The sequence below is a fragment of the Periplaneta americana genome, chromosome 14 (assembly GCF_040183065.1).
Source record: "Periplaneta americana isolate PAMFEO1 chromosome 14, P.americana_PAMFEO1_priV1, whole genome shotgun sequence".
Lineage (NCBI taxonomy): Eukaryota > Metazoa > Arthropoda > Insecta > Blattodea > Blattidae > Periplaneta > Periplaneta americana.
Genome location: NC_091130.1, coordinates 82929878 through 82956830, shown reverse-complemented (window position 1 = coordinate 82956830; position 26953 = coordinate 82929878). Strand labels below are relative to the sequence as shown.

At 35.4% G+C, this 26953-nt stretch overlaps 1 protein-coding gene across 1 annotated transcript; it reads right to left on the bottom strand.

The window, feature by feature from the left end:
- Window positions 1-2428: 2428 nt before the first annotated feature.
- LOC138713517 (uncharacterized) lies at window positions 2429-26953 on the bottom strand. The gene is made up of 3 exons (XM_069845686.1): window positions 26727-26953; window positions 11602-11883; window positions 2429-3912 (listed from the first exon to the last, which is right to left on the bottom strand). The coding sequence occupies exons 1-3, from the start codon at window positions 26736-26738 to the stop codon at window positions 3676-3678; spliced, it is 531 nt and encodes a 176-aa protein (XP_069701787.1). The 5' UTR covers window positions 26739-26953; the 3' UTR covers window positions 2429-3675.

The following is a 26953-nucleotide window of genomic DNA, read 5'->3' as shown; positions in this document are numbered from 1 at the left end:
GCGAACCTGCTAACTTAGCAAAGTGTAGTAGTATACGGAAGCCGTTTCATAGTGAGTAAAAAGTGAGGCGAAGGGTATGTTGAGAATGGATGGTATATCTGGAAGATATACAGAAGGAAGACAATCTATTAAAAAGGGTGAAATATTTAGAATAACAGAAACGAGGAGCAACCTAATATTCTTTGGTATTGAAAAGCAAGTAAAAAAACAATCTTGTAACACGTATGAAGTGATAGTGCATGTGTGCTGGGAGTGGTTAGGTAATGACATTGGAAATGAACAAGTGAAAGAGGTGTCTAGAATGGAAAGCGGAAAGATAGACCCATTTCGGTCAGAATGGCAAACCGGATGATTAAAGAGAAGATCGTAGATAATAAGAGAGCATTAAAAGAATCGAGCATTAGTATAGAGGAAGATATTGAATACGAGATGAGGTGTAGAAGGAAGGTGTTAGTGCCCTTTATGAAAGCAGCTAGGAAAGACGAGCATTATGCAAAAATAATTAAGGATAAGTTTAAAATTAATAGAGGTTATTTGATGTCGAATTTTGTTTAGAGAATTTAAACGAGTCGAGAAATGGAGAGAATATAAAAGGCAGAAGAGGGGAGAGAAGAATGTTGAATCAACGAAAGAAAAGAGTTGTGAAAGAGGAAGTGAAATAAGTGCGGGGAGTAGAAGGGGAGTAGTGAGAGTATAAAGTGTGTTAGGAGTGCAAAACGAGGGGGCAGTAGGGAAGAAAAAACAGTCCATAATCTGAGGAAATGATGTATCAGTGGGTTTATATAATAGAAAAATGGAATTGAACTGATGCACTTTTTCAATGTTATAGAATTGTTTTGATTAAACAGTGGATTCTCAAGACCATGTTGTATATATATATATATATATATATATATATATATATATATATATATATATATATATTGTATTAACAAAAGCCACCCTAAATAAGGGTTAAATAGATCGACCTACTAATCAATTCATAATGAATAATGATTAAAAACAATTATGTGGCAATCTGAAAGAAAAAAATTGAGCTAAATGATAAGAAAACATAGGAAATCATTTACAATAAAAGTTTCTTGGGTACAAATGATTACTAATTACAGCTAAGGATGATTTTAACACATGAGATCCTATGGCATCAATCGTTGCATCAGAAATTTTAAATTGTTTAAGTTGATTAAAAGTTTCTCGTGGGATCGTGCCACGGGCACCGAACAGGAGTCCAAAAACTGTCCAATGTGTGATGTGGTATTGTGCTCCGAGATGCTGATAACAATGTTCCAAGGTACGAGCGCTAATGTGATGTGTAAGAAGTGTTAAGACAGCGAATTTATAATTGGTTATGTCTTTACTGAAATAGTCAACAAGGGTTAGATCTTCTATATTAATAAGTTTAAATGTATTATGTTATTTACAAGAAGGAAGTATTTAGTTAGCTATGAGAAAAGGGGAATGAAGTTGAATAGGAAAACTAGTAAGAATATTTTTAAGTGTAGCTGAGAATAAGAGACGTGAAGTAGGATAAGAAGGGGATAAATTAGGAGGAAGGTTAAGTGAAAGTGTAGGGACATGAAAGGCATGGTAAGAGCAGGTTTTAAGGTCACGTTACGTCTGTGTTTAAGCTGTAAATAGTGTAAGTAAGGGACTGGCCCGTATACAGAATTGTGAATGGTCAGCAGGACCGAATATGTTGAGAAATATATATATATATATATATATATATATATATATATATATATATATATATATCATATCAATAACTAATAATGTAATGGACTATACTTCTATATATAATAGGGCCCTGGATGTAGACAATACATTAAATGTGATGTTTTTCAATAGCATGTTGCCGTCACATGCTACTGGTAAAATATATTATTTTTACATTACAATTCTATAGTGCTCGGGGAAAGTGGCACAAGTCAAAAATGTTAATTTTACAGAAGGAAAAAACTGTCTTCAGACTGATTTATGTCGATTTGATTTTCTTCTGTATGAATTATTCTAATGGGAGAAATACTTATGTCTCTTTTTCCAAGGGAGCAGATGTTCCGTAAGTTGTCAATAAATTAATAACAACTTTTTGTGGAAATTGACTTATGCCACTTTTCCCAAGCATTGCAGAATTTGTACTTAATGGCCAGGCAAAATTATGGGTAAATTCTTTTTGCGGTATTTACCCGTATGCAAACTTTCAAGCGAAGTAGTTACGATCTAATGTTGTGCAAGGCTGACTTTTATAAGGAGCATAAAACGATCTTCAATCAGTAAGAACTTATTAGGTACCACGACACTGACTTTTAAGGAGCATAAAACAGTCTTCAATCAGTAAAAACTTGTTAGGTACCACGACACTCATATGAAAGCACTTACTTCTTTTAACTAACGTATATCAATTGATGAGTGAAAGAGAAACACTGTGTATCATACTGCAATATATTTTTATTCTCCAATTATTGGATATAAAATAGGTACAAAGAAAAAGGCAGGACACAGTAATACAGTTCAGAAGGAAACAAGAGCATCACGAATACGTTGTATGAGTGATGTTTAAGTATTATGGTTACACGACTGGGAGTTTCATCTCAAGTTATCACCTCTACTATCACCAGCTGCGCTTGATGATTACTGCAAAGTAATGATAGACTGACGAAAATCGCCAATCGCAGAAGAAAATACATATTTTGTTTCGTAATCACTGCAGACTGTAGCTCACGTGTAAACCAGTTCTCTCGTCAAATAATGCCACGATTAATCCTTGAATATTCCCCGGTCGCCCATACTGGTGCAAGCATGTCACGAAATTGGGTTGCAAGCTCGCGTCACGCTATCTACCTACAAAATCTGGACGCCGGGGATGGAATGGGAGTGATTTGCTGATCAAACCGTGACCAACTTTATTTTATCTAACTACAATATACCGTGCTGCCATCTTATGTGGAAATCAAGAGTTATTTTCAATTGTTGACCTTTGTATATCACGTTCATGCCCACGCATGACAATGAAAAAATGAGAAACGTTTTACTTTCTTTTAATACCAACAGATGTCAGGAGTGATGTTTAGTCACGAAGAGTTTAATTTCAGTAATTTCCGATAGATACCTGGTGTTTTTCTTCATTATTCAGTGAAAGATAAAATTATTAGGGAAGAATAATTGTCACCAAGTAACCTGATTGTAAATTCGATATTATAATGTAATTACTACGACTTTCGATTCAAGTCGTGCTTACATTTTACAATATCTTAAAAGACGACGCCATTTTGTGGTTTCATGACATTTTGTTTTCTGATCAAGCAATAAATAAATGTATAGCGTAAAAAAATCAAATCAAGACAAATTATAGAATTTTATTGCAGGGACTGAAATAAGAAAACAGTCTTTTTTATGACAACGTACCAAATTCGATTAAAAGAAAAGAAATAAATAATAAGGAAAATGTAACAAGACTATAAAAAACATCGAGTTGCTGAAACAGAAAATAAGTTACAGCGCTAAATTTAATGGAAAATTGTCGATATTTTATGTACGGACTGACTGAGTTCTGCAATGTATTTATTTAAATATTATCTATTGGAAACGGACCAGAAGGGCAGCCTTCATTCTTATAAGCCTTCTAAACACGGCAGCGGTAGTAAGACAAATAAAGTAGACCACGACTGATGTGACTTAGTAGCTGACAACGGGCAGGGTATAGTGGTGGCCCGACATCCAAGTGGGGTCGGAGGAGTAGGACATGACGGGCCAGGGCAAATGCATGGGCGTGCGCAGGTGCGTTGTGCTGGCGGGTGTCTCCTTCATCAAGATGGACGCCACATCGCGGCGTCTACGCACTTCCGGTGCCAGTGCAGCCGCAATGGCCGCCTTCTCGTATTCCTTGGCAAACAAGGCTTTAGCGCTCTTTACCTGCAAAGCAAAATAGAAATATGAATTTAATGTAAAATTACACAACGTAGAACTGGACAGTATACTGTGTACTCTTCACTTCGTTTAAAGCAGCTGTTCAAAATGTAGACCGCCATGATCTCTACAAACTGTACAGAGACGCAGCATGGACTTCGCATATGCTCTAGCATCCCAAGCGATTGGAGCACTTCTTCGGTGGCTGCAAGAATCCTTGCAACCAGATCCATTTTAATGCCGACTGGAGTCTGAGAGATCATGGCGGTCGACATTTTGAACAGCTGCTTTAAACGAAGTGAAAAGTACACAGTGCACTGTACAGTGAAGTGTTTAACAAACAAGTATACGTTTTGTTCCAAGCTTTGTTTCATTACTCATGTAATTTTTGTCTTGTTGGTTTATGATATTACAGTACCTACTTCAGAACTTAGTTCATTACTTTTTTATTTTTCCTTGTAATCTCTCAGAACCCCTCTTATCACTAGGGCCATGACATTGGTATATTTGTATTAGTATGAACATACAACATCCAGAACAGAATGTAGTCGGCGTTTCAAGTACAGACAGCGGAAGCGAATTTGACGCACGCCTATGCAACCACGTTGCCTGTTTTGTATACGATTATTGCGTGTTATAAAATCAAGACAATACAATTATTGTATAATAGGGATTAATATCGGAAAGATCTAAAATACTGGTGAGGTTGAGAATAAATGTTGGAAATCATACTTAAATTGTCACAAATGTGGTAAACATAAGTCTGAAAAGATGTTTTTCTTTATATTTGGAGTTTTGCATTACAGTTTTAGAGTGTCGAAAACGTATATAGCGCACAATTTTGCTTTCCCTATTTTTAACTGTTACATTAATTTATTTATCATATCTATTCCGTATCTTACTTTTCTTGCATGTTGTTCGCTTAGTTTCGGTTCCTGCTGCAATAAACAACAACATTCATTTTCAAATTTTCAAATGAAAATGACCGCCAAGTGTCGGATAGTATAACCTTGTATGAGGAAAAACTGCGTTCAACATCGGCTGAAACCAAAGGCGCATATGTAGGCCTAAAATATTTCATATTATCAATTTCATTTCTACATCAAGTTTATAACAATCGCACTTGTCATCTGACAAAACTTTTGCAATTTTGCATAATGAATTGAAAACACCGTTTTTTGTATTACTGTGAGATGTAGAAATGAAATTGATAACATGAAATACTTTACATATGCCCCCTTGGTTTAAGTCGATGTTGAACGCAGTTTTTCCGCATACAAGGTTATACTATCCGACGCTCAGCGGTCATTTTCATTTGAAACTTTGAAAATGAATGTTGTTGTTTATTGCAGCAGGAACCGAAACAAGCGAACAACATGCAAGAAAAGTAAAGTACGGATTAGATATGCTAAACAAATTAATGTAAGTGTTAAATATAGAGAAAGCAAAATTGTATGCCATATACGTTTTCGGAATTCTAAAACTGTAATGCAAAACTCTAAATACAAAAATAAATAAATAAATAAATAAATAAATAAATAAAATACAATAAAATAAAATAAATAAAAAAAACTTTTCAGAATTATGTTTTACCACATTTGTGACAATTTAAGTATGATTTCGCAACCTCACCAGCATTTAAGACCTTTCCGATATTAAACCTTATTATGCAATAATGTATTGTCTTGATTTTATAATACGCAATAATCGTATACAAAACAAGGAACGTGCTTGCTTAGGTGTGTCAAATTCGCTTCCGCTGCCTGTACTTAACTACATTCTGTCCGGGGCGTCGTATGTTCACCTCAGACTAATACAAATATATCGATGTCACGGTCATACTTATCACCATGCAAACGACATCCCAGAACAACCTGTGAAAGTTTGTCGGTAGAAGTCTGGTTCACCCTGTATTCGCAGCTACAGGAAAGCCGTCTCCTCTATCCGTAACCTGAGGACGCGCCATGCTGTGGTGATCTACAAATCATTTATTTTTCATTCAGTAGTTTAGCAGAATTCTTCTTTCTCTGGTGTAGTTACTGTAATCTATCTACGAAGACACTATGGTCGTGTTTATACTGTAGATGTCACGTATTTTTATCTTCCCTTGTGTTCAGAAGTCCTAAGTCTAACAAATTTCACCTGTGTTGATTCTACTTTCTTTTGGTCCTATTTGTCTAGTTCTCACTTGCTTAAGTCAGACTCCGGATAGCCAATGTTTTGTGCAGTTTTATTTTGGTATCTTTTGTGGTTCTTATTTTCTGATATTGTTTCAGTTTCACATATCTTGAATATTTAAGTTTCCAAGTAGATTTAGTTTTCAGCACGAAATGTAGGTCTTGTATTCGGTTATTTAACGATGTTGTATGAACACCGCGATTATCTAGCGTAGATGTAATTTCTGTTATTTTGGCGAGATAACACCACCGTCTAGTATATACAGTCACGAAGCTCAATATGTAAGAAATATGCATCCATAGACAGTTGCTAACCATTAGGATCGCTACTATCGCCTCATCACAGACAATGCAAAATAGTACCTGCACAGTCTATTGTTCCTAGTACCCTCATAAACTCAAGCTTCGTGACTGTATATACTAGACTGTGATAACACCATGGGATTGCCTGTTATTCGCCTCACTGTTGGAGAGAAAACTTAAGAAGAAACCAAACCAAGTTATAAGTCCAAGGAATTTTAACACAAAACTAAGAGCAATCTCAGAACACGAGTTTCTTTGTTACCAACAGAACACGTCGGTGGCTAGGTACCTTTCAGCTCAAGTAATTGCAATTCGATACCTGGTCTACTTTTTCCCTCCATTTTATTACTCTGTTTTATCGTTTTCTTTGTCGAATCAATTAGATAGATTTAAAAGTGTTCAATTTTCCTATTGAAAAGTATAGTAATTTCCTACTTAGGTCTCCTACTGGGCTCGTAAGAATGGAGTAAAATTATCAATAACTGAATATTGTGTGCACAATAGGCTATGTTACATATCCAGAAAGATCACAAAAATCACTTCGAAGGGCCGAATGAGATCCGAGAGTAAACCACTATCGTTCTAGAAGCTTCGCTCATATTCGAGTTTCATTCATTCATCCATTCATACTTTTCTGTCCAAAGATATGTCTTTCGCTGCAAACCCAGAATTCTCCAATCTTTCCTATTTTCCGCAGTCCTATCAGTTTCCGCGTTCGATCCTAATATTCTTTATCATCTCCTATCTTCTTTTCCCCGAACTTTTCTCCCGTTCACCATTCCTTCCAGTGCATCCTTCAGCAGACAGTTTCTTCTCAGCCAGTGACCCAGCTTGTTCTTTTGCTCTTCCTGATCCGTTTCAGCATTATTCTTTCTTCACCCGCTCTTTCTACCACAGCTTCATTTCTATTCTGTCCATTTCACACGCTTCATTCTTCTCCATAATATACATACCATGGATTCACAAAAATTAAATAAGAATGGCTCAAGAAACTGAAGTATTCATATAAAACATCTCTCGCCAGCCCCTCCCCTACTAGAAACATTATAGGGAACATTTCGACTATTTTTCTTACAATTTACGTCTTGACTAGACTTTGAAGACTAATAACTGAATCGCCTCTTTATGGGCATGTAAATGTACTCCTCAAGCCGTATGACGGATATACTCGTCTACCTGACACTCCCGTATTTGGAGAAAGATAGCAGTTCACGAAAGATTGGTACCTTAACCGACTGGAAGCAACTTCTTTCGTAATCGCTCTTGGAGGGAAAAGAAATAAAGCCAGTTCAGCCGACTGGTCAATGCCTCCGCTTTTTACTGGATTGGATCTTCCTTATTTAGCGGTCGTTCTCATAGCACTCGAAATGGGTGGTTGGGGTTCTTGCTGGAGTATGAGAAGGGCGGGAGTTCATTCCATAAGCGGAACGATAGAAGTCTTACAGTGCAGGTATCATTATCCCAGACAGCAATTGGCATTAATGGAGGTATTTGAGCAATCTCCTGCTCGCTAACCGCTGAGGTGTTACCCTCATTTTAACTGAAAGGTGAGAAATACGTGCGTGAGATAATCCTACATATTTAAAAGCATCTACCGTGAAACTGTTCAGTTCAGAAGGGATCCATTCAAATTATCGCACTAGAAATGTCCTTTAAAAGCCATACACTGGTACGGGGGGATTACAAAGGATATCATAAATATGCTGAATTATATGTACATTTACAGAGTGCATAATATATGTATAAAACTTAGCATGAAGATCACGTATGCTTTCGCATTATACGTTTCATAACAATCTAGTTCCTTTATTATGTTTCTAATGATATTAAGTTACTGTTTATACAGGGTGATTCACGAGGATTTACCTTCTTTACGGAGCTTATTTCCGAAGACATTCTGAGCAAAATATGTCATATAAACATGGGTCCTATTCTCAATATTAACAGGGTTACGTTTCGTTATTGGAACGCATTGCTGTGAACGAGTGATCTTGGTCAGCGTGCAGTCAGCAGCCAGCGCGAGCGCTACGGAAATCAAAGATAGCTGTATGCAGTTACATAGAGCGACAAGTGCCGTTCACAAGCGTGCGGCCAAGTGTACTCAAACGGACGACATTTTTTAAAATGTGTTGTAAACTTGTGGAAGTGGTGTTATTTGTAACAATTGTTGTGATAAGTGCGTAAGAATAATGTAGCCTAATTTTCTAGTTAAAAATAGAAAAAGATGTCTGTACGAAGCAACTAAGGAGTTCACAGCACATTTTTAGCTTCCTAATACTTGCCTATTAAAGAAATAATACTTCTGAATGGTTCATTCTCTATTTGTATTATTATTTTACCTTCAAACTAAAGAAAAAACGCATTTTACAAGCAACTTTAAATCAGTGTAACTCTGAAAATATTGAGAATAGGAACTATGTTTATATTACATTTTTTGCTCAAAATGTCTTCAGAAATAAGCTCCGTAAATGACGGTAAATCCTCGTGAATCACCCTGTATACAGTAAATTCTTATATGAGGATATCGCAGTCCTCTATTGAATATTGTGTAATTAATGACTTTATGTAGTTTTCACGTATTAATGGAAAAAAATTCGTTCCGACAACGGGAATCGAACCCAGGACATTGTAGGTAGTAGGCCATTTACGATACAAAGGAGAAGATTTCGGCCGGCATTGTGGATCAGGTATCGGTATAGCTCAGACGGTAAGAACACTCAGCGCGCCAAGCTTACGGTCTTGGGTTCGATTCCCGTATCGGAACGAATTTTTTTCTCCATTAATAGGTATCTACTGTTTATAGTTTATTTTCTTGAGCAATTACTGTCTTCAAAAGACATACCTAAATGAAATCCTTTAGTATACAATCCAAATAAGTCGAATTTTCGTTTTTCTGAATTATAAAAGGCGGTTTTTATATTATTTTATTAAATTCATAAATTGTATTGTTGTGTATTGTATAGTGTAAGTAGATACAATGTAATTAATTCATACAAATTCATATTAATAGCTACAGAGCACTTCAAAATAATGGAGCATATTTCAAACAATTATTTCAAATTAACTATAAAAGGCAGAAACACATTCGGCACATCACTAGATAGAGGAAGGTTCAACATTTAAATCCCTGTTTTTTTAGGTACTTTAAACAGAGTGTGAGCCGATCCATCTTTTGTTAGGTTTTCCTGCACTTCGTTTTCCTTTCGGTATGTTGTTCTTTATCATTTTAACAATTTTACCTTTTGTCGCTTTTGATATGCGTTTTCTCTTTCTTGCCTTCATCTGTCAACCAACACGTTCTATCGGCTGAATCGTGCATTACTGTTTAATGGTTTTACTTCTTATTTTGCCCAGTTCCATCGTGCCTATTATTTTCCTAAGGATGTTCATCTTTGTTGTTTCCAGTATCTGTTTGATTTCTAAAGTATTCGCTCTTTCTCTGCAGCATGTCAACATTGGTCTTGCGTCGGATTTAATATATTTTCGTACTTTTGTTTTCTTCTCAAATATTTATTCGCCATATTGTATTATTTAAGCTGGCATTCTAGCTGTTGTATCAGCTTCGTTTTATAATTCTAATTTTTAAGTCCTATTGCAAGTTATTTCTATTCCTAAATATTAGTAACTCATAGACTGTTCAGTTATTTTCTCATTTATGTCTAACTTGCATTAGAACAGACTCTTACGAATGTCATGGCTTTTGTTTTGCTAACTCATTTTTCATGTTATGTTTAATACTGCAAATTATAATAAGGTGCAAGTGAAAAATATAAAGTATTTCTCATTCGAGGATTAGTACAAGAGAGATCAAATTAATACGTAGTATGTACATAACTATCTGGCATAAATAACATACGAATTGTTAAGTATCATGAACACTGAAAATAGTAAATTTACTGAAAAATAAATTGGTTTGTTGTTCAAGAACTATCGCGCTCTGTACGGTGATCGCTAGCGTCCCTAACGTGTAAGGTATTCTTTGTTTCTCTAAATGTGACATAGCCTACCACAGTAAATGGGACCTTAGCTTCCCGAAGTCAATTTTACATTACGACCAATTTTCGACAAGAGGGGAGAATGCTATTTTCACTTTTTTTATAGCAGACGCTATCTACATCCTTTTTGAACAACTATAAGTACTTAGTAGTTCAAAAATTGACCAACAGATGGTAAAAAAGAAGTTTTCATAAGTGCAGTGCTTTATTTGAAGGATTCTTACTTGCAATACATTAATTGAAAAAAGGGGCGTTATCTTCCATAATGCAGTCAGTAATCTTTTGTGAGTGATGTCGAAGTTATTTCTTTTCCTTAACTTACTATTAATAATTTACGTTAGGCTGATTTCAGTTTGACTGATTGTTAATTTAGATTAGTTTATGTAATGTTCAGTTTGTTAATTTTCTTAATCTATTTGGTTCTCAATTTTAATTTCTTTATTCATACTCTCCTGGATATTTACAGATTTTTTTTACAATAATATACTAATAAATTATTATTATTATTATTATTATTATTATTATTATTATTATTATTTCGTTAAATTACATTAATCATTTTCAAAATTATCATTTTTGTTAATTCAATACAAAATGAAGCTATTAAAATAAGATTGTCTTTGTGGAATTTTCTATATTTTCCATTGTGCTATTTCTTCAGAAAGTAGTAACTTTGAAGTGTTCTATACAGCTTTTAAGATCATTCTACAAAAATTTAAACTTTACAAATGAGTCCAGCATTAAATTCCGAATGAGGAGATGCATTTTGCATTTAATTTTAATTAAAATTGGGTGAAGGTAAGAAAGTTCAATATTGGCAAACTTTCACCTCTCGTACTGAAAACGAGTGATTTTAGAACTGTGTATTCAAAGTTCAATAACTTTCTGAAAAGCCTTATAGATTTAGCATGAAATCCTGTATGAGAATATGCCAAAAAGTGAATTTGGATTTTCTTTACTCTAAGGTCCCATTTCCTGTGGAACATCACAGGTTTTCATCACATCATTTCAGCTTATACTTTTAGAATAATTTAAAAGAATCAATACAGGCCTATATTTATTATTATGTAGTCGTAAACTTTACTTCCTATGCATCTTTTTATGAATATGCGTACCTTGAGAGTTAATTAAATTAAAATGGTACTTGAGGAATATTCCATACCCGGTATAGTATAGAACACCTAAAGACTAGCACTTGTGGGACACTTGTTGTAGCATACCTCTGGCGTATCTTCGACGGGTTGCGGCATGCCGCGGGAAGTGTCCTGCGAGGGGATGGCGACCTGCACCACGTGTGGGTACTGGTAGATGCTGGAGACGGGCACTCCGAACAGACCCTTCATCTGCACGGGGTTATCCACCACAGACTTGACGACTACAGTGGATGGCTCCTTGACTGCGACAACGGGCGCAACTGCACCAGCCGGCACAATGGCGGTGCCGTACGGCCAGGCCAGGTGCTGGGCGCCTGCCGCCGCGACGTACAAGACTATTACTGCCACCTGCAACGTCACATGTGTTGAGGATGCGCTAAAAAGTAAACTTACGCATTCTTACATATTCCAGGCTCAAACTTATTGATTAGATGACGGTAACAATTCAATGTACACAGCACATATCCTTAATGATAAACAGACGCGAAATTGTGACAAAAATGAAATTTTTTTATAGCTTTAATAAATAGTACATACTTTTCTGTATTAAATACTGAAATATTTTGCTTGTCTGAAGGACCTAAGCGGTCTTTAAAATTTAAATACCACAGCGAGGCGCAATGTGCCACTTCCTCTTTCAGTAGCCATTTTGGAGTTTCTGTGTTATAGACATTTTCTTGGAATTTAAACAGGCAAATTATGTGAGCAGTGCTAGAAAGGCTGTGGGTGTTACTACTTCCTTATGGATATGGAGAACATTGAGTGCACTGTATGAGGTGAGATAGTAGATAAATAGCACTACAACTTTAAACGTCGTTTTCCGTAACTTACATTTTTAGTGCTTCTTATGTACCTTTTTCTCTCCAACCATTAGGAGTGAAATTATGAAATTTTGCACACAAGCTTAAAACTGTATTATCTATAATTTCCTGCAACAAAATTTTGATTTTTTAATATTTGTGAGTTTTATACATTACAAAACTTAGAAAAAATTTTAAGAAGTGTTTATACCTAATATATTTTTTTTAAATAATATAAAGCCTAAATAAAGTATTTTGTTGCAGGGAAATGTTAGTTTAGGTATTGGTAACACCTGTGCAAAGTTTTAGATATATTGGTTTAGGAAATTTTTTAGAAAAAAGTACATCATTTTTTATTTTTAATGAAACATTTGAAAAATAAAAACTAATATTCATAGATTCTTTAAAAAATTGAAGGCAAAGGAAACCCTTTTTTAAACTAATATTTCAAATTTAAAGGTCCTAGGTTCAAAAATGTGAAAGATATAGGCAATTCAGTAACAATGTTGTTTCTCATCCGTCCTCCCCTTAAGAATCAGTTCTGTCTAAAAATTCAAATGATTTTGATCCCTTAATCTTGTCTTTGGTCTTACACTTTGTTTTTAATTAAGGACTAGTTTGGACAATCGATTCTCGTCCATTTTGTTACGTGTTGTAAAGTGCCGAAAGTAGACTTTGAGTTCATTTGCTGTATGACATTTAGCTTCTCAATATTTGTATAATTAAGGTTGTCAAATTTTAGATTTTTAAAAGAGGGGTGCAGAATAATACGGTAGGCCTACCTCTGAACTAACTATTGGCGAATAAATATACCGTACAATGCAACTATGATCTCCAACATAAACAATAAATTTTAAGACAAAAAGCAACAATTTTGTATAGAACTACATTTATGTAACAAAGTACAAACCACAAGGACATCGAAGACATCGAGATCGCTAAATTACTTTTAGATGAGGCCTAATACATACATAGCGTTCTGCCCAAGGGCAGGTCTTTCATTGCAAACCCAGCAATAACGATGGATGAAAACAAGAACACATATCCATTACGCTATACAGGGTGTTAAGAAAAAGTATCCAATATTTTCAGAGGTGATAGTATGCATCAAAACAAGAAAATAATGTCTAATATACATGGGTCCTACAATACATATTTCCTGAGATCTGAACACTTGTTAATAGGAGGTGCTCAATGTAACGTCCAATTATGGCAATGCATTTTCCTGCCCTACAATACAGCAGACTACCAGATAATCATATCATAGTTGACACCCTTGGCATGGAGTAATGGTACGTCGCAAGGAATACTGAAAACAAAAGTCTGGTTGCGGATATGAGCGGGGTTCAGTAGAGATGATGTTGTGAATTTTCGTAATCAGCATGTATAGGCTGATGAAAATCCCCATGCAGCTGAAGAAACAAGGCATCAGCACCATTCTCAACTTATGGGCAGGCGTTCTTGGCGATAGATTAATAGGGCCATACGTGCTACCACAGAGATTAACTGGGGATCATTATCAGGACTTTCTTATTAACGTATTAAAACAAATTTCAAAGAATGCGTGATTTCTTACGCCGAGGAGCAGAGGAATGCATTGGAATGGACGTCACATTGAGCACCTCCTATGAACAAGTGTTCAGATGTCAGAAAGTATGTGTTGCAGGACCCATACTTATTAGACATTATTTTCTTGCTTTGATGCAAACTAGCATCTCCTAAAATATTGGATACTTCTTAACACCCTGTATAAGAATGTGGAAATTACATTTCAAGTTTTCAACCTCGATTAAATTTCAATAAAAATCGACAAAATACAGTTCTTCATTAGATAATACAGCTTTCTTGAATAACAGTAATTTATGTATGAAGGGCGCAATGAAACTGTTTATATCTAGGCCGACGATGTTACACCCGAGAGCCTCTGACCCGAGGTTTACGTTGCCCGAGGTGATAAAGACGATCATGAGACATACATAATTTTACTGTGCACGAGTTCGTTAGTGAATAAACATTTTTTACATTCTCACTGCTGTAAGTATGCTATTAATAGGTTGCTTTTAGGGAAGTAAATGGATTTTACTGTGATAGGTCTAATGCTGGTTGCTACTGATTATTGGACATAATTCATATTACTTCCCTAGGAAAATAAGTAAAATAAGTTTCGTTCAACAGGTGCATAGCAACAATATATATATATATATGTATATATATATATATATATATATATATATATATATTCAAAACACGATGATTCCCTGACGTCAAATCATGTAAAATTATTAAATATATTTTTATATGGTAAAATGTGGGAGTGGAAAAAAAATTACATGCATTTCGTGAGTTAAACGGAATTTACTAGTCTGGACTGCAAAGTTCCTTAAGAAGTTAATAAAGCTACAGAAGGTAAGGTAATAATTTGAAATAATTAAACAATTTCTGAGAAATTTTATACAAAAATAAGTTCACAATCTCAATCTTCGTGACGTGTTACTTCAACACTCAGATGTTTGTCCTCGCCTTTCACTGAACAGACACTAAACTCTCTCACATGGCTGGCCACCCTGACTGTGTGGTAATTCAGTGCAAAGCAACAGCGGAAACGTCACAGGACAAATGCAAGACAAGGGACAAACACCCAGTCCTGTGCAATAGTAGTAAATTTCGGCCCACGCCGGGAATTGATCCACGGACCGTTTGGTTGGGAACAGTACTAAGTTCACCATCTACTAAAAGAAATAGGAATCACTTTCCGGTAAAATCCAACCGTTTTTAAGCAACCAATAGATTATAAAAATAATGTAATCATTCACTTCATAAACAAGTTACAAAGTGAACAATGTAAATCTTAAGAATTGTGCAGCGCCACGATTCAAAACGGGAAGCGGAAATTTAATAAAGTAAGAAGGCACACAAACAGCATTTTATAATGCCAAAAAGTGAGATATTTGATTTCATTTATGAGTTGTGCTGCTTAAGTAAATATTGATCGATAATGTTAAACAATTGCTTCAGGAAATTTATTTACGCATAACAAGAGAGTCACAAACTAATAACCGCTAACTCTTTAAGAAAGGGAGACCGTTCCCTACCAGCATATTCGTCTGGTCGGAGGAGGTCAAAACTTGAGATAGAAATAATTCTCTTAGGAAATCATATTTCCTTCTAAAAAAAAATTTCTACAGTTTTGTCAGTATACTGTACGTAATAAAAAAATCACGAAGAAAATAGTTTTCTTTGGTTTCAAATGCACTGACATTTTCTTCTTTATTTCGTGTAAAATTTACTTTTTTTATATTTCGTGCGCATAATTTCCGCATGTGTACACATAGCCTACAAAGTAATGTAATTTATTCCGGTATACGATTCCTTTGGTAAAGACCAACAAAAAAGTCAAATGCCATTTTCATATATTTTGAATAGTTTTCCAGAAAAATGTGAATAACTGATATACTGTACTTCGTATAATGAAAAACAAATTTATACGCACGATATCAAGTGGAAAGGCACGACAATGAGTAAAGTTGTCCTAGGCAGACAGGCAGTCAGATAAGAACATACGAACTAAGACAATCTTAAACTTGAGGCAGCAAAAAGATTTGAAGGAAATAAGTTGTAATGCGAGGTTGTCTATTAGTATTACGTGTCCAGCGGCTTCTATAAGAAGACAGGTGATTGCTTTTGCATAATATGTGGATCGCGAAGAGACAGCCTCGAGTGGTTTGGTGAGTAGGATTAGTTTTGTAACTGTATCCTTGACAAAAACCGCAGAATCCAGGAGGAAAGGCATGCACGAGGAGATGGCTAGATTGTCATAGAGAGGCTTTGTTTTGATGTATTACATTCATGTAACTCTTGGCAGATTACGAAACCAATTTTCTAGTTCAGTGGGCCGCAACAATTTTAAGTCCTCAGGTTAAATATCCAAGTTGAAGGCGCAAATGTAATCTGTAGCTTTTTACACCGTCGTGTAGATCGGAACAAAAGGAGAGTAAGGGTTGGTTTTTGTACATTCCATGACGGCTTTAAAACGAACTACGGGGAACTTGGGCTTTGTGTTGTAGAGATGGAGGATATCACTTCGAGGATGAATGTAACATCTGATGGTAGTGATATATACAAATTTTCTGAGAATGAAATTGGAATTAATAGCAAATCATTAAAGAAATGTCAATGCTCACACAACTAGGAAATATATTTTCGACAATTTGATTTTATATAAGATTTCACACATCATGATTACACACTTTTAACACGTTATATCACTTAGAAATATACATAGTTATAATAACCACTTTCATATGTTAAAATAAAAAAAAATAAGTTTGTAAATTACCTAGTTGACTAGTTTCAGCATTGTGTCAGCCACCTTCAGAACTAGTGAAGTCCTTTGCTTCTTCCGGTTTCTTAAGTAGTTTAGCTGAGAGTGCGTTTGTGTATGGTAGTGTGAAGTGAAATTCTGTGTATGTTCTGAAATTTAGTTGTGTCCCTATTTGATTCTACACTACCATATAAAAACAACAGAAGAAACAGGAAGATGCAAGTGCCTCACTAATTCTGAAGATGGCTGACACAAAGCTGAAACTAGTCAACTAGGTAATTTACAAACTTATTTCTTTATTTTAACACATGAAAGTTGTTATTATAATTATATTCTTATATGTGATAAGAATTCATATTTCTATGATCAGGCTTAGAATCCGAAACAACTTAAGAATGAAGTGAAGTTACAGTGCAACGGAGTATAGATGGAGTGAGGTTGCGCGTAGAGTTTTGTTTACCTGTGCGTTAGTGTACAATCCGGTTCGTGATCAGAAATGCAGTATTCATCCGTACCTCCCTACGAAACGAACTCAGGCCATCACAGTGCATTTTCAATTCATAGTGAAAAGTTTTTTCGAACTAGTTGCAAGTATGTACAGTAGTGGAAAAAAATCCGGCCGACGGAATAATCAAAGTCCCCGAAATGAGCCACTGTGCATGCCACGCCCGCATTCACAAGACAGCGAGTAATATATTGAAACTGTTGTAGTTTCGTCTGCTGACGTAGCCCATTTCGAAAGCCATTAGAAAATAAGCTGGTAAAATTCATGTTCTGGGAATAATATGTTAATTAAGTAATAAAATATCGCTGCGATCGAAAAGTATTGGGAATAAATTTGAATAAGGAACAAAACAATTATAGGGATACGTAACAAGCTGTTTTTTTACGGTGATGGGTTGTTAGCCCTTCGCCCAACCCCCAAGCTGGAGGACCACCCCTTATCGGCTGTCCACGACTGCTTATTCAATATATTCGCAGCTACCCTCCATATCTGGAGGCCGTCTCCGTAAGTAAGTAAGTAAGGAACAAAACAAAGTTTCCTTCCCAGGCAGGATTCGAACCACGAAAGTCTTAGTTACCAGTCTATCGTCCTGTCACTGTGAATAAGGCTCTGAAATCAGCTACAAGAGTCGGTCCGGTTTTTTTGCCACCTAACGCCTTCAACGTCGCCGAGGACATGAAAACTTGTGAGGTATGTATCCTACTTCATTTTCCACCGTCACTAGACTGTACTATTAACTGTAGAATATAACGCAGCACATTGACGTCGTTGTTTACATTCACAGTATGTCTGTCTATTACATTCAAGGAACTCTATAGTCAAGTTGTGCGTACATTGGTTGCTAAAGTGTCCCGGATCCTAAGCCTGACTATGATGTACCGAAGTACATATGATATTTCCGTGCAGGAATTCTGCATCAAAATATGTGAAGAATGGGTAGAACGGAGAAAAATTCTCTCCGGTACCGGGAACCAAACCCGAGTTTTCAGCTCTACGTCCTGACGCTTTATCCACTAAGCCACACAGGATTCCAGTCCCGATGCCCGATTGAATCCTCCTCAGTTTAAGTTCTACCTCTCTGTTAACCTATGTGACTTAGTGGATAAAGCGTCAGCACGTAGAGCTGAAAATCCGGGTTTTGGGTCCCGGTCCCGGAGAGAATTTTTCTTGGTTCTAGCCATTCTTCACCATATGATAAAAATTCAGTTACTTATATCCATTTCAACGACTTACACTTTTTTAATTTTCTTCCACGCAGGAAGTGACCCATGGACAGAAATATATAGTAATCTGAAGGCGCAAGATGAAAACTATATTCCGGGTGTGTTAGGAATTCGAGACATTCCAATTCCTGGATTTTGTTCATGGTTATTTGAATGGTATGGGGTTTCGCATTGCTTTGTTGCAAAAGAATTCTATTTCGATTAACTAATCCCGAACGCCGGGTACCTCTCTCTCAAAATTTCATGAACTCGTTCTAGCTGTTGAGAATAAAGTCCCGCATCGACTGTATGTCCGTTTGGAATAAATTCTCAATGAACCATACCTTCAAAATTCCATCAGACACATAACATTACTTCGGGACAGAACCATTTTTGATTAACGACTTGCTGGGTGACGGAGATCTAGCCAATGTTTTGAGGTGTCAAGGTTAAAGTAATATATCCATTTTTCATCACATGTGACAATTCTCCTGATATTTATCATTAGGCCTAAGAAATATATGCCGTTATACTACCAGTGCGCTTCGTGCGCCTCTAACTTTGAGTACGTCTCAGAGTTGGGGTGATTTAACCAGTTTCTTTCGTTCGTTTGCACTCATGCTTATCATCACGGCAAGTTAGTCCTCGGCATTTGGGTGATTGAAAGCCACTCCTTCGACTTTGAAACACAACTATCTGCTAAAGAAAAATTTAAAGATATAATTTTCTTTGTTAAAGAAAAATTGCACTATTTTAAAGGCATTTTATTTTCTGTCTGTAGAAAATACAGCTAGTATAACGTTGACAAGTATCAGCCTTATTATTTCACTATGCTAATATGATGGTGTGTTATGTTTCTGTTTTACATAATTTTTCATACCACATATTGTTGCAGTGAATAACAAAGCCACATTTTCAAATTTTCAAAGGAGAATCATTGCCTGTTGCTAGAAAAACACAGCCTTACTTCTAGAAAAACTTCATTCCACTTCTGCAGAAACAATGTGGACATAATTATTTCAAATATTTTACATAAGCATTGTCTATCTCAAAATCTGTATCATTATTATAAATTTCCTCATTTGAAATTAAGTCACAAATTTCGTCCTCGACATCTTGCATTGTATTTCCTTAGATATTTAAATTATGAATAAGTGTATTATGTTTTTTACTCTAGTTTTGAAAAAAATTTGCATTATTATATTGATATTTGGCACTATATTAACTGCAATATTATATTCTAGCATCTATTATGTATCTTTCTTTCTTTCGTTTGTGCTGTTTGTTTTGTTTTTTCTTATTGTGTATTGTTTTAAGTATCAATGTAAGCCACCTATAATTGGAAGCTTGCTTCTGTTGGTGGTGGATTTAAAATAGAATAAAATAAAATAAAATAAAAATATATATATAGTCTTGCTGAAGAGAGGAACAGCTTGAAACCTGCTAACAAGACCAGTTCCGCCGTCTCTGTAACTCACAACCACTGCGGCACGGAGGGGACTCGCTTGTACGTGAGATGATGATGCTTTTCTCCCTATCCAGAATCTTCATCGGCTTTAGATTACTTTTTTGTTGTTCGGACTGCAGAATACTAGCGCTAAATTACACGTCCCGAATACTTCTGCCGCGGATTTTAATTATGTTATGTGAAATATGACGACAACTTTCTATACAGCGCAACGACTCCAGTGCTGTAATTAATGTTGTAGAGAAGAATAAGCGTTCAAATCGTCAAAATGAGGGGCGACTCAGCAATTATACATACTGAAAAATTATCGTGAAATTAGCTAATATATTCGAAGCGTAATCTGTCCTCGTAAAAACCGGCATGGAGTCAACGCTCCAATACAATGTATTAATGTCAGTGAGGTCGACATATAATTGTAGGATGTCGGCAATCATAATTAATCAATTAGGTCGTATTTCGAATTAGAATAAAGATTTCAACGTCATCACAAGCATTTTAATGAAGACCTTCGGACTTCTAAACCTCTGGAAATACACTGCAATTATGGGAAAAGAGATTAAAGACTACATTCGTTGATTAATATCCCAGTTGTCTACTGGAATTCAAATCATTAATTTTCTTGAAGAAAGGATAGCATGTCTAACGCATTATATCTTTATTATTATTCTTCCATCTTATTAAATCAAGTCAATTGCGCTAGTGGTTGTTATCCAGACATGTGTTGATCGAAGTCTCAAGGACAGGACTTTCATGAAAAACCGCTAAAGGCAGAAATCTTCATTTTAACACAAAAACATATGTTTACTGGAAGGAAAGTGGACTATTAAAATAATGGATGTAATGGAGATGACACACGATTCCTGATTGCATGTTGAGTTCTTCCTCAACTTATTCTGTTTGCAATTAATTTTCTACTAGACGAGTCATTCACGAATATCTTATACGAAACCTTTCATTTTGCGCTCAAAGAAACACGCCAGAACTTTTCTTTCTGCAATTTTAATCCCAAAAAGTGAGAGATCCGACTTCAGTAATAAATTGTGAAGTTTCACTTGATGTAGGCCTACGTAATTAATTCGGAATAAAGCCACATAACAATAGTTTGTGTATTAGGTACACATATGTAATAATAATAATAATAATAATAATAATAATAATAATAATAATAATAATAATAATAATAATCCGTAGCGCTACAGTCCTTTAAGGATACAGACCGACCAGCCGGCTCTTGGTCTCACCCCCACATGCCGAAGCAGAGGTGGACATCATCCAACCTGAATGGAGGTATCGTCTGGTTAGCACGATGATCCCCCCCCCCCCAGCCGTTATAGCTGGCTTTCGCAACCGGATTTCGCTTTTAGCTGGCTTTCGCAACCGGATTTGGCTATCACAGCTCCCAAGTGCATCACGATGCTGGGTGGATACCAGTCCCATACATTGGTCGAAATTTCATTAGAAAATTTCTCCCCCTACAAGGATTCGAACCAGCGCGCATTCCGTAACGAGAGTCCTAGAAAGGATGCCTTATATCACGACGCCACGGCGCGGGAGACACATAGGCTACCTAATACCCTTGAAATTCCTTAATAACCTCCCAGGCTTGTAAAGGGGACTGATTAGATCAATTTAACGGGGAATTTGTGAAAGGTGAATTACGATTTACGTATTTAATCAGTTTCATAATTTTAAACCACGAACAACGTCCCTGTATTATCTGCTCCAGTTGTTATTGTGTTTAATCTGTATTTTAACACAGTTCATTATTATGTACAGTTACCCTTAAAAAGAATGAGACGACTCTTGGTCGTCGGAAGTTAAAGTTCTACAGCACGGTTCACTTGATATCGACGTATATAATACAACAAAAATTGTTACAAGGACCACAACAAGGACAAGGACCAGAATAAGGATCACGAAGAAGATAGCTATTTAAGGCCACAATTTCACAACATAGCTCGAGTCACAAAATGTCATTGCTTCTCTATACCGAATGGCAAGTGCCTGCTATGAGATCTACATTCTGGACTGCTGCTCTCAGTGTCTTGTCTCGGTAGCTCATATAGTAGCGTGTCGGTTCCATTATATAACCGAAGCGTCTCGTGTTCAATCCCAGGTAAAACTTTTTTTTATTGAGGTGTAATTAATTTCTTCGGAGTTTCTCGACTGTCTAATTTGTCGAAAAATATGGAATAATTTATGCCCAATTTCTGGGTCTTACAAGTGGGCTGAACCTCGTAAAAAAAAAATCTTACTTGGAAGTTAAAAGTTTTCTTCCTCAAACAAAAATCATAAGAAACAAAAAGAGACCTGTTAACTTAAAATCTTGTCCACATGCCATCAGCTTCTATTACAGCTCTAAGTCAATCCGGCATGGATGTCACGAGATTGTGGAATAAGTTCTGATCCCCGGTGAGATCTTCCCAGGTGTCAACAACTTGATTCCACAATTCGTCTCGATTTCGAGGGCGTCGGTGGGCATAGGTGGATATTCTTCTCTTTTTTAATTCCGCCCATAAATTTTCGATGGCATTCAAATCAGATGACTTCGGGGGCCAATTAATGATTTCGAATGCTTGCGGCATAGTGCACGGGATGGTTATCCTGCTGGAACAGCAATGTTCCTTCGGGAAAATGTTCTCGAGCGGAAGGAAGGAATATATTTTCCAGAATGTGCTCGTAAGTTCCCGCATTAAACCGGTCTTCGATGCGTTCTATAACGCCAGGTCCATCGTAAGACATTCACCCCCAACACGATATGCTTGAAACTGAAAACCTTAGTCGTAGAATAATTTTCGCAAGCTGAAGTAGCACAGCCAAAAAAAGTTTTGTACACAGAATTAGACTGAATTTCTATTCGACAGAATCTATAATCAATGGCTTGTCTGAACATGATAAACAAATCCTAAGTGTTTCCAATGTCACTGAACAATTTCATAATATTAATTGAAAAACTAAAAAAGGGTCGTAAATGCTGTATCTAGTGATTATTTACATTTATGTTTACAAAATAAATCTTGGAAAAACGTATATGTTACTGGTACTACTGATATTAAGAGTAAATGTATTTTATTTTTCACTTAATTTCAGAATCACTTCAGTGGATGTTCTCCACTCAATGTTGTGAAAAAATTCAAAAGTAAAAAAAAAATGTAGATAACGCAGGGACTTAAAAATCTCATGTATTAAAAAGAAGAATATATATGTAATGAGTTTCAATGTAATGATCCTCATGTTCTTAAATACTACAAGAAGTACAGTGTAATTTATCAATAATTATGAGAGGGAAATAGAATACATTTGAATAGAAAAGTACAAAATTCAGGTAATGCAATTAAAACTATTCGGAATATTATTAAAGCTAAACTTGTAGATATCCTAAGAAAGAAAATATTTTTTTCATTAAAACCAGTGATTATAAAGTAGAGGATCCCAAATCTATTGCAAATTCTTTTAACGTCTTATAGTATATAGTACAAAAATATTATTGACAACTTAAACATTCCAGATTTTGCAAAAGATACTGCAATTGGTTACTTAACAGATGCATTTAATAATTAGTATTAATATATGTAATTAGTCAATAAATGCAACAGTGCTTTTTCATTCAATCATAACATGAATAAAATTGAAACACTATTACAAACACGTAGATAAAAAAAATCGTTGATGTAGACTAAGAATCGAACTTGCTCTTTTCTACACAACATGCAGAAGTCTTAGCGTCTGAGCTATTGCAACTACACGAAACCTTTCCTTTCTGTGCGGGGTGTCGATCTAGTCATGAAGGTCCATTGTCGATTTAACTACACGATTTATGTATATATTTACCTTTTATTTACGTAATATTATCATATTTTTTGCAGTTTTTGAAGTGAATTTCGGAACGATGCTAGTAACAAACCAAATAGCCTGAATTCAAGTAACTCAATATTCGTTATCTTGTGTATCAGTGCTCTGGTCTCCATCATGCGCAGTGTCTTACATCTGAGACTTAGGAATATTCAATCGTCTCATTATTTTCCAGGGAAACTGTACATATGTATATAATTATCATCAGTGAGGGAAGTGAGACGGTACGCGCCGGTATGGAATACCGCCACTAGTTTCTATGCCAGAAAACATACCGTTAGTGAAAAATAACATACCGTCACAGAAAAAAATGTGATCCATAAAAATTTTTTTATACATTCCTTCACAGAAAAGAGTACTACTATCTTTTTCCTTCGTAGAACTAAACCACAGCCTTCTGGAACTGTATTCAACGTGTATTTAAACGGTGATTTAGAAACGTTTATTTGATAAGTCAACCCCTGAAATGCTTAAAACGATAACATTTCATTTATAGAAGACTGTGGTCTGTAGCTTGTCATGCCACTGTTGTCAATTTAATGACTGTCATTTTTATTGTTGTTGCACTTTTTGTTCATAATTAAGTAAGATACTTTGAAGCTTTAACATTATTTTAAATTTTGTCTCAATGGACATTGCAAAATAATCTAGTAAATAACTGAAGTAACTTGAAATTATTTTATTAAGAAGTTTAATGTGTTGCGTAAACTTCAAAGATTCGCGTTACTGACTGCACGAAACAATTTATTGTATAGTAGCCGTACCCGTGCGCTCCGCTGCACCCGTTAGAAATAAATATCAAGTAATTACATAACTAAAATAGCACGTTTGATCCAGAGAACATTCGTGTTTGATAGAAGGATAAATCGTTTAACATGTTTCTTAATCTAAATTGTATTTTAATAATTAAAATGCGGTCATTTTGGTCCAGAGAGCACTCAGAAGTTACTGTAATAACATTATAGCATTATGTCCATCTAGAGAAACTACACTTTCCAATGGTGAAATAATAATTAATTATACAAATCGGTTAATTTAACTTTCGATATTACTTCATACAAACACAGAAATATTCTCTGTAGGCTATGTTTCATAGCTTTCGATTGTTGTTGTCCAAGGGCCCTTATAGACGTAGTCATTTGTTTTCATTTCATTACACCGCCTTAGATGACATTGTATTTTAATTTTAAAACTCATTTAACTCATTAAATATCAGTCCTATCAAAGGAATAAAAATTATCGCAAATCATTTTTAAAGAAACGTTTGTTATGTAACATTTTTCACTAAAATCAATAATAAGCGAGATATTTAGATTTAATTCAGGCCCCCTTATAACCCCCCTTTTAAATAATGTATTTTGAATGTCATATGGCCTAAAATCTAAGTTACATCGAACTTAATTTATATTCCAATTTTCATATAAATCGGTTCAGCCATTATCGCGTGAAAAGGTAACAAACATCCAGACAGATAGACAGACAGACAGACAGACGGACAAACAGACAGACATACAAACAAAAATTTCAAAAAAGCGTTTTTCGGTTTCAGAGTGGTTAATTATATATGTTAGGACCAATTATTTTTGGAAAATCGAAAATTACCAGAAAAATTTCGCCTACAGATTTATTATTAGTATAGATATCATGTACGTGTTTGTTGTAAGGAAGGGGGTAAGCCATTTTTAAATTGAGGTATGCCAGAGGAAAATCTTGGGGTAGTATACCGCCTCTGGTTTTTTTCCCCACTTCCCTCACTGATTATTCATTACATAGCTTTAACGAAAGACAAAAGCGAATAGCTTCACGTTTTTCTAAAGAATGGAAACAAGAGATTGTCACGGTATTCCAGAAGGAAATACACTTTCCTTCCAGAAAAATTGACGATTTTAAGATGCTTTGGAAGCATAAACCTTAATCAAAGACAACATAATTACTGTCCCAAAATTCTTGAAAACATATGACAAATAAAACTGCGAACGAGTAAAAAAACTATATACCGTTCAATTTTCTCAGACCTATACGCAGAGTCACTAGCAAACAGCATGTGAGATTTTTTTTAAAATCTTGTGACTGGAATATGTTTGAACTATAGAGAGTTCAAGCGTGTTAATAACTGCCGCTACAATGTTTAGAATATTTATGTTGTTTAGGTACCAAATAGCCTACATGTTACATCAAGTAATGCTAGAAGAATCTCCTGTCGATCAGTTCTTTTATTCACAATAAACAACAAATTAAAAAATTTTGATTATATAAAACTTTGTTTAAATTTATGCCTTACTTGTAGGTACTATTACATGTTCAGAATTAGAGAACAGAATGTGATAGCAATCCAAGCTAACGCTAGCTAGACTATATAACGTTCCTATATAATAATATACCCTGTTTCAACCGTCGCGTCGATTATCCTGGCAATCCATTACTTAATACAGGCCTATTATTATTATTATTATTATTATTATTATTATTATTAATTTTTATTGGTGAAGTTTCATATTATTCCTGATTTATATTTTCGTGCATTTTATAGTACTATTCTGTGAGCATTAAATAACATCTAAAAACCATTTAGCATTCGCGGAACCCCTAGATTTGTTCACGGAACGTACTTCAAAAAACACTGATCTAGTAGGCCAAACTTATCCCGGTACAAGAACGGGACTTGACTCCACATTTTTTAAATAGAAAGGATACTGTTCAAAGATTTTGTATCTAGAACTATTCCCTTTAGAATATTATCTAACATGTTCCTTAAAAGAAAAGCGCTACGAACATCCATAATTGTGTTTTTTTATTTTATTGTGATAGTGAAGTAGAAATGATATACATTATTAACGTAACATTTGTCAGAAAATCTGTTCCCTTTCACTTCTACCAACTGCAATATTCACAAAATTTGCAAGTCATTTTCGTCAGAAAAAAGTCTAACCAACGCCTGGGCTCCGTCTATCATTTTAGTCAAACTCGATTGTTAGGTTATCACGAACAAAATGAACTACTGTACATAACTATTACATACTATGTAACTTGCAGGTTAACTTACCAAAGACTTCATGACGATGCTGATAGTTGGTCCACTTCTGCAGAGCTTCTTTGCACCTGACTGCGGTCACAGACGACCACTGACCTATATATACCAGATGACTGCAGTCTAGTTTGGAACAAAACGTGTTCAGAATCACAAACACACGCCGTCATTCATTCCGCGTGCATTTTGCATTCTTCCTCGATTCACATTGTCGACAACGAAATCGAGCGCGATTGGTCCAA

Coding starts and splice junctions, on each gene's coding strand:
- LOC138713517 (XM_069845686.1), bottom strand. Junction 3,913..11,601: donor CCGTCGAAGATACGCCAGAG/GTATGCTACAAC, acceptor TTTGCTTTGCAG/GTAAAGAGCGCTAAAGCCTT.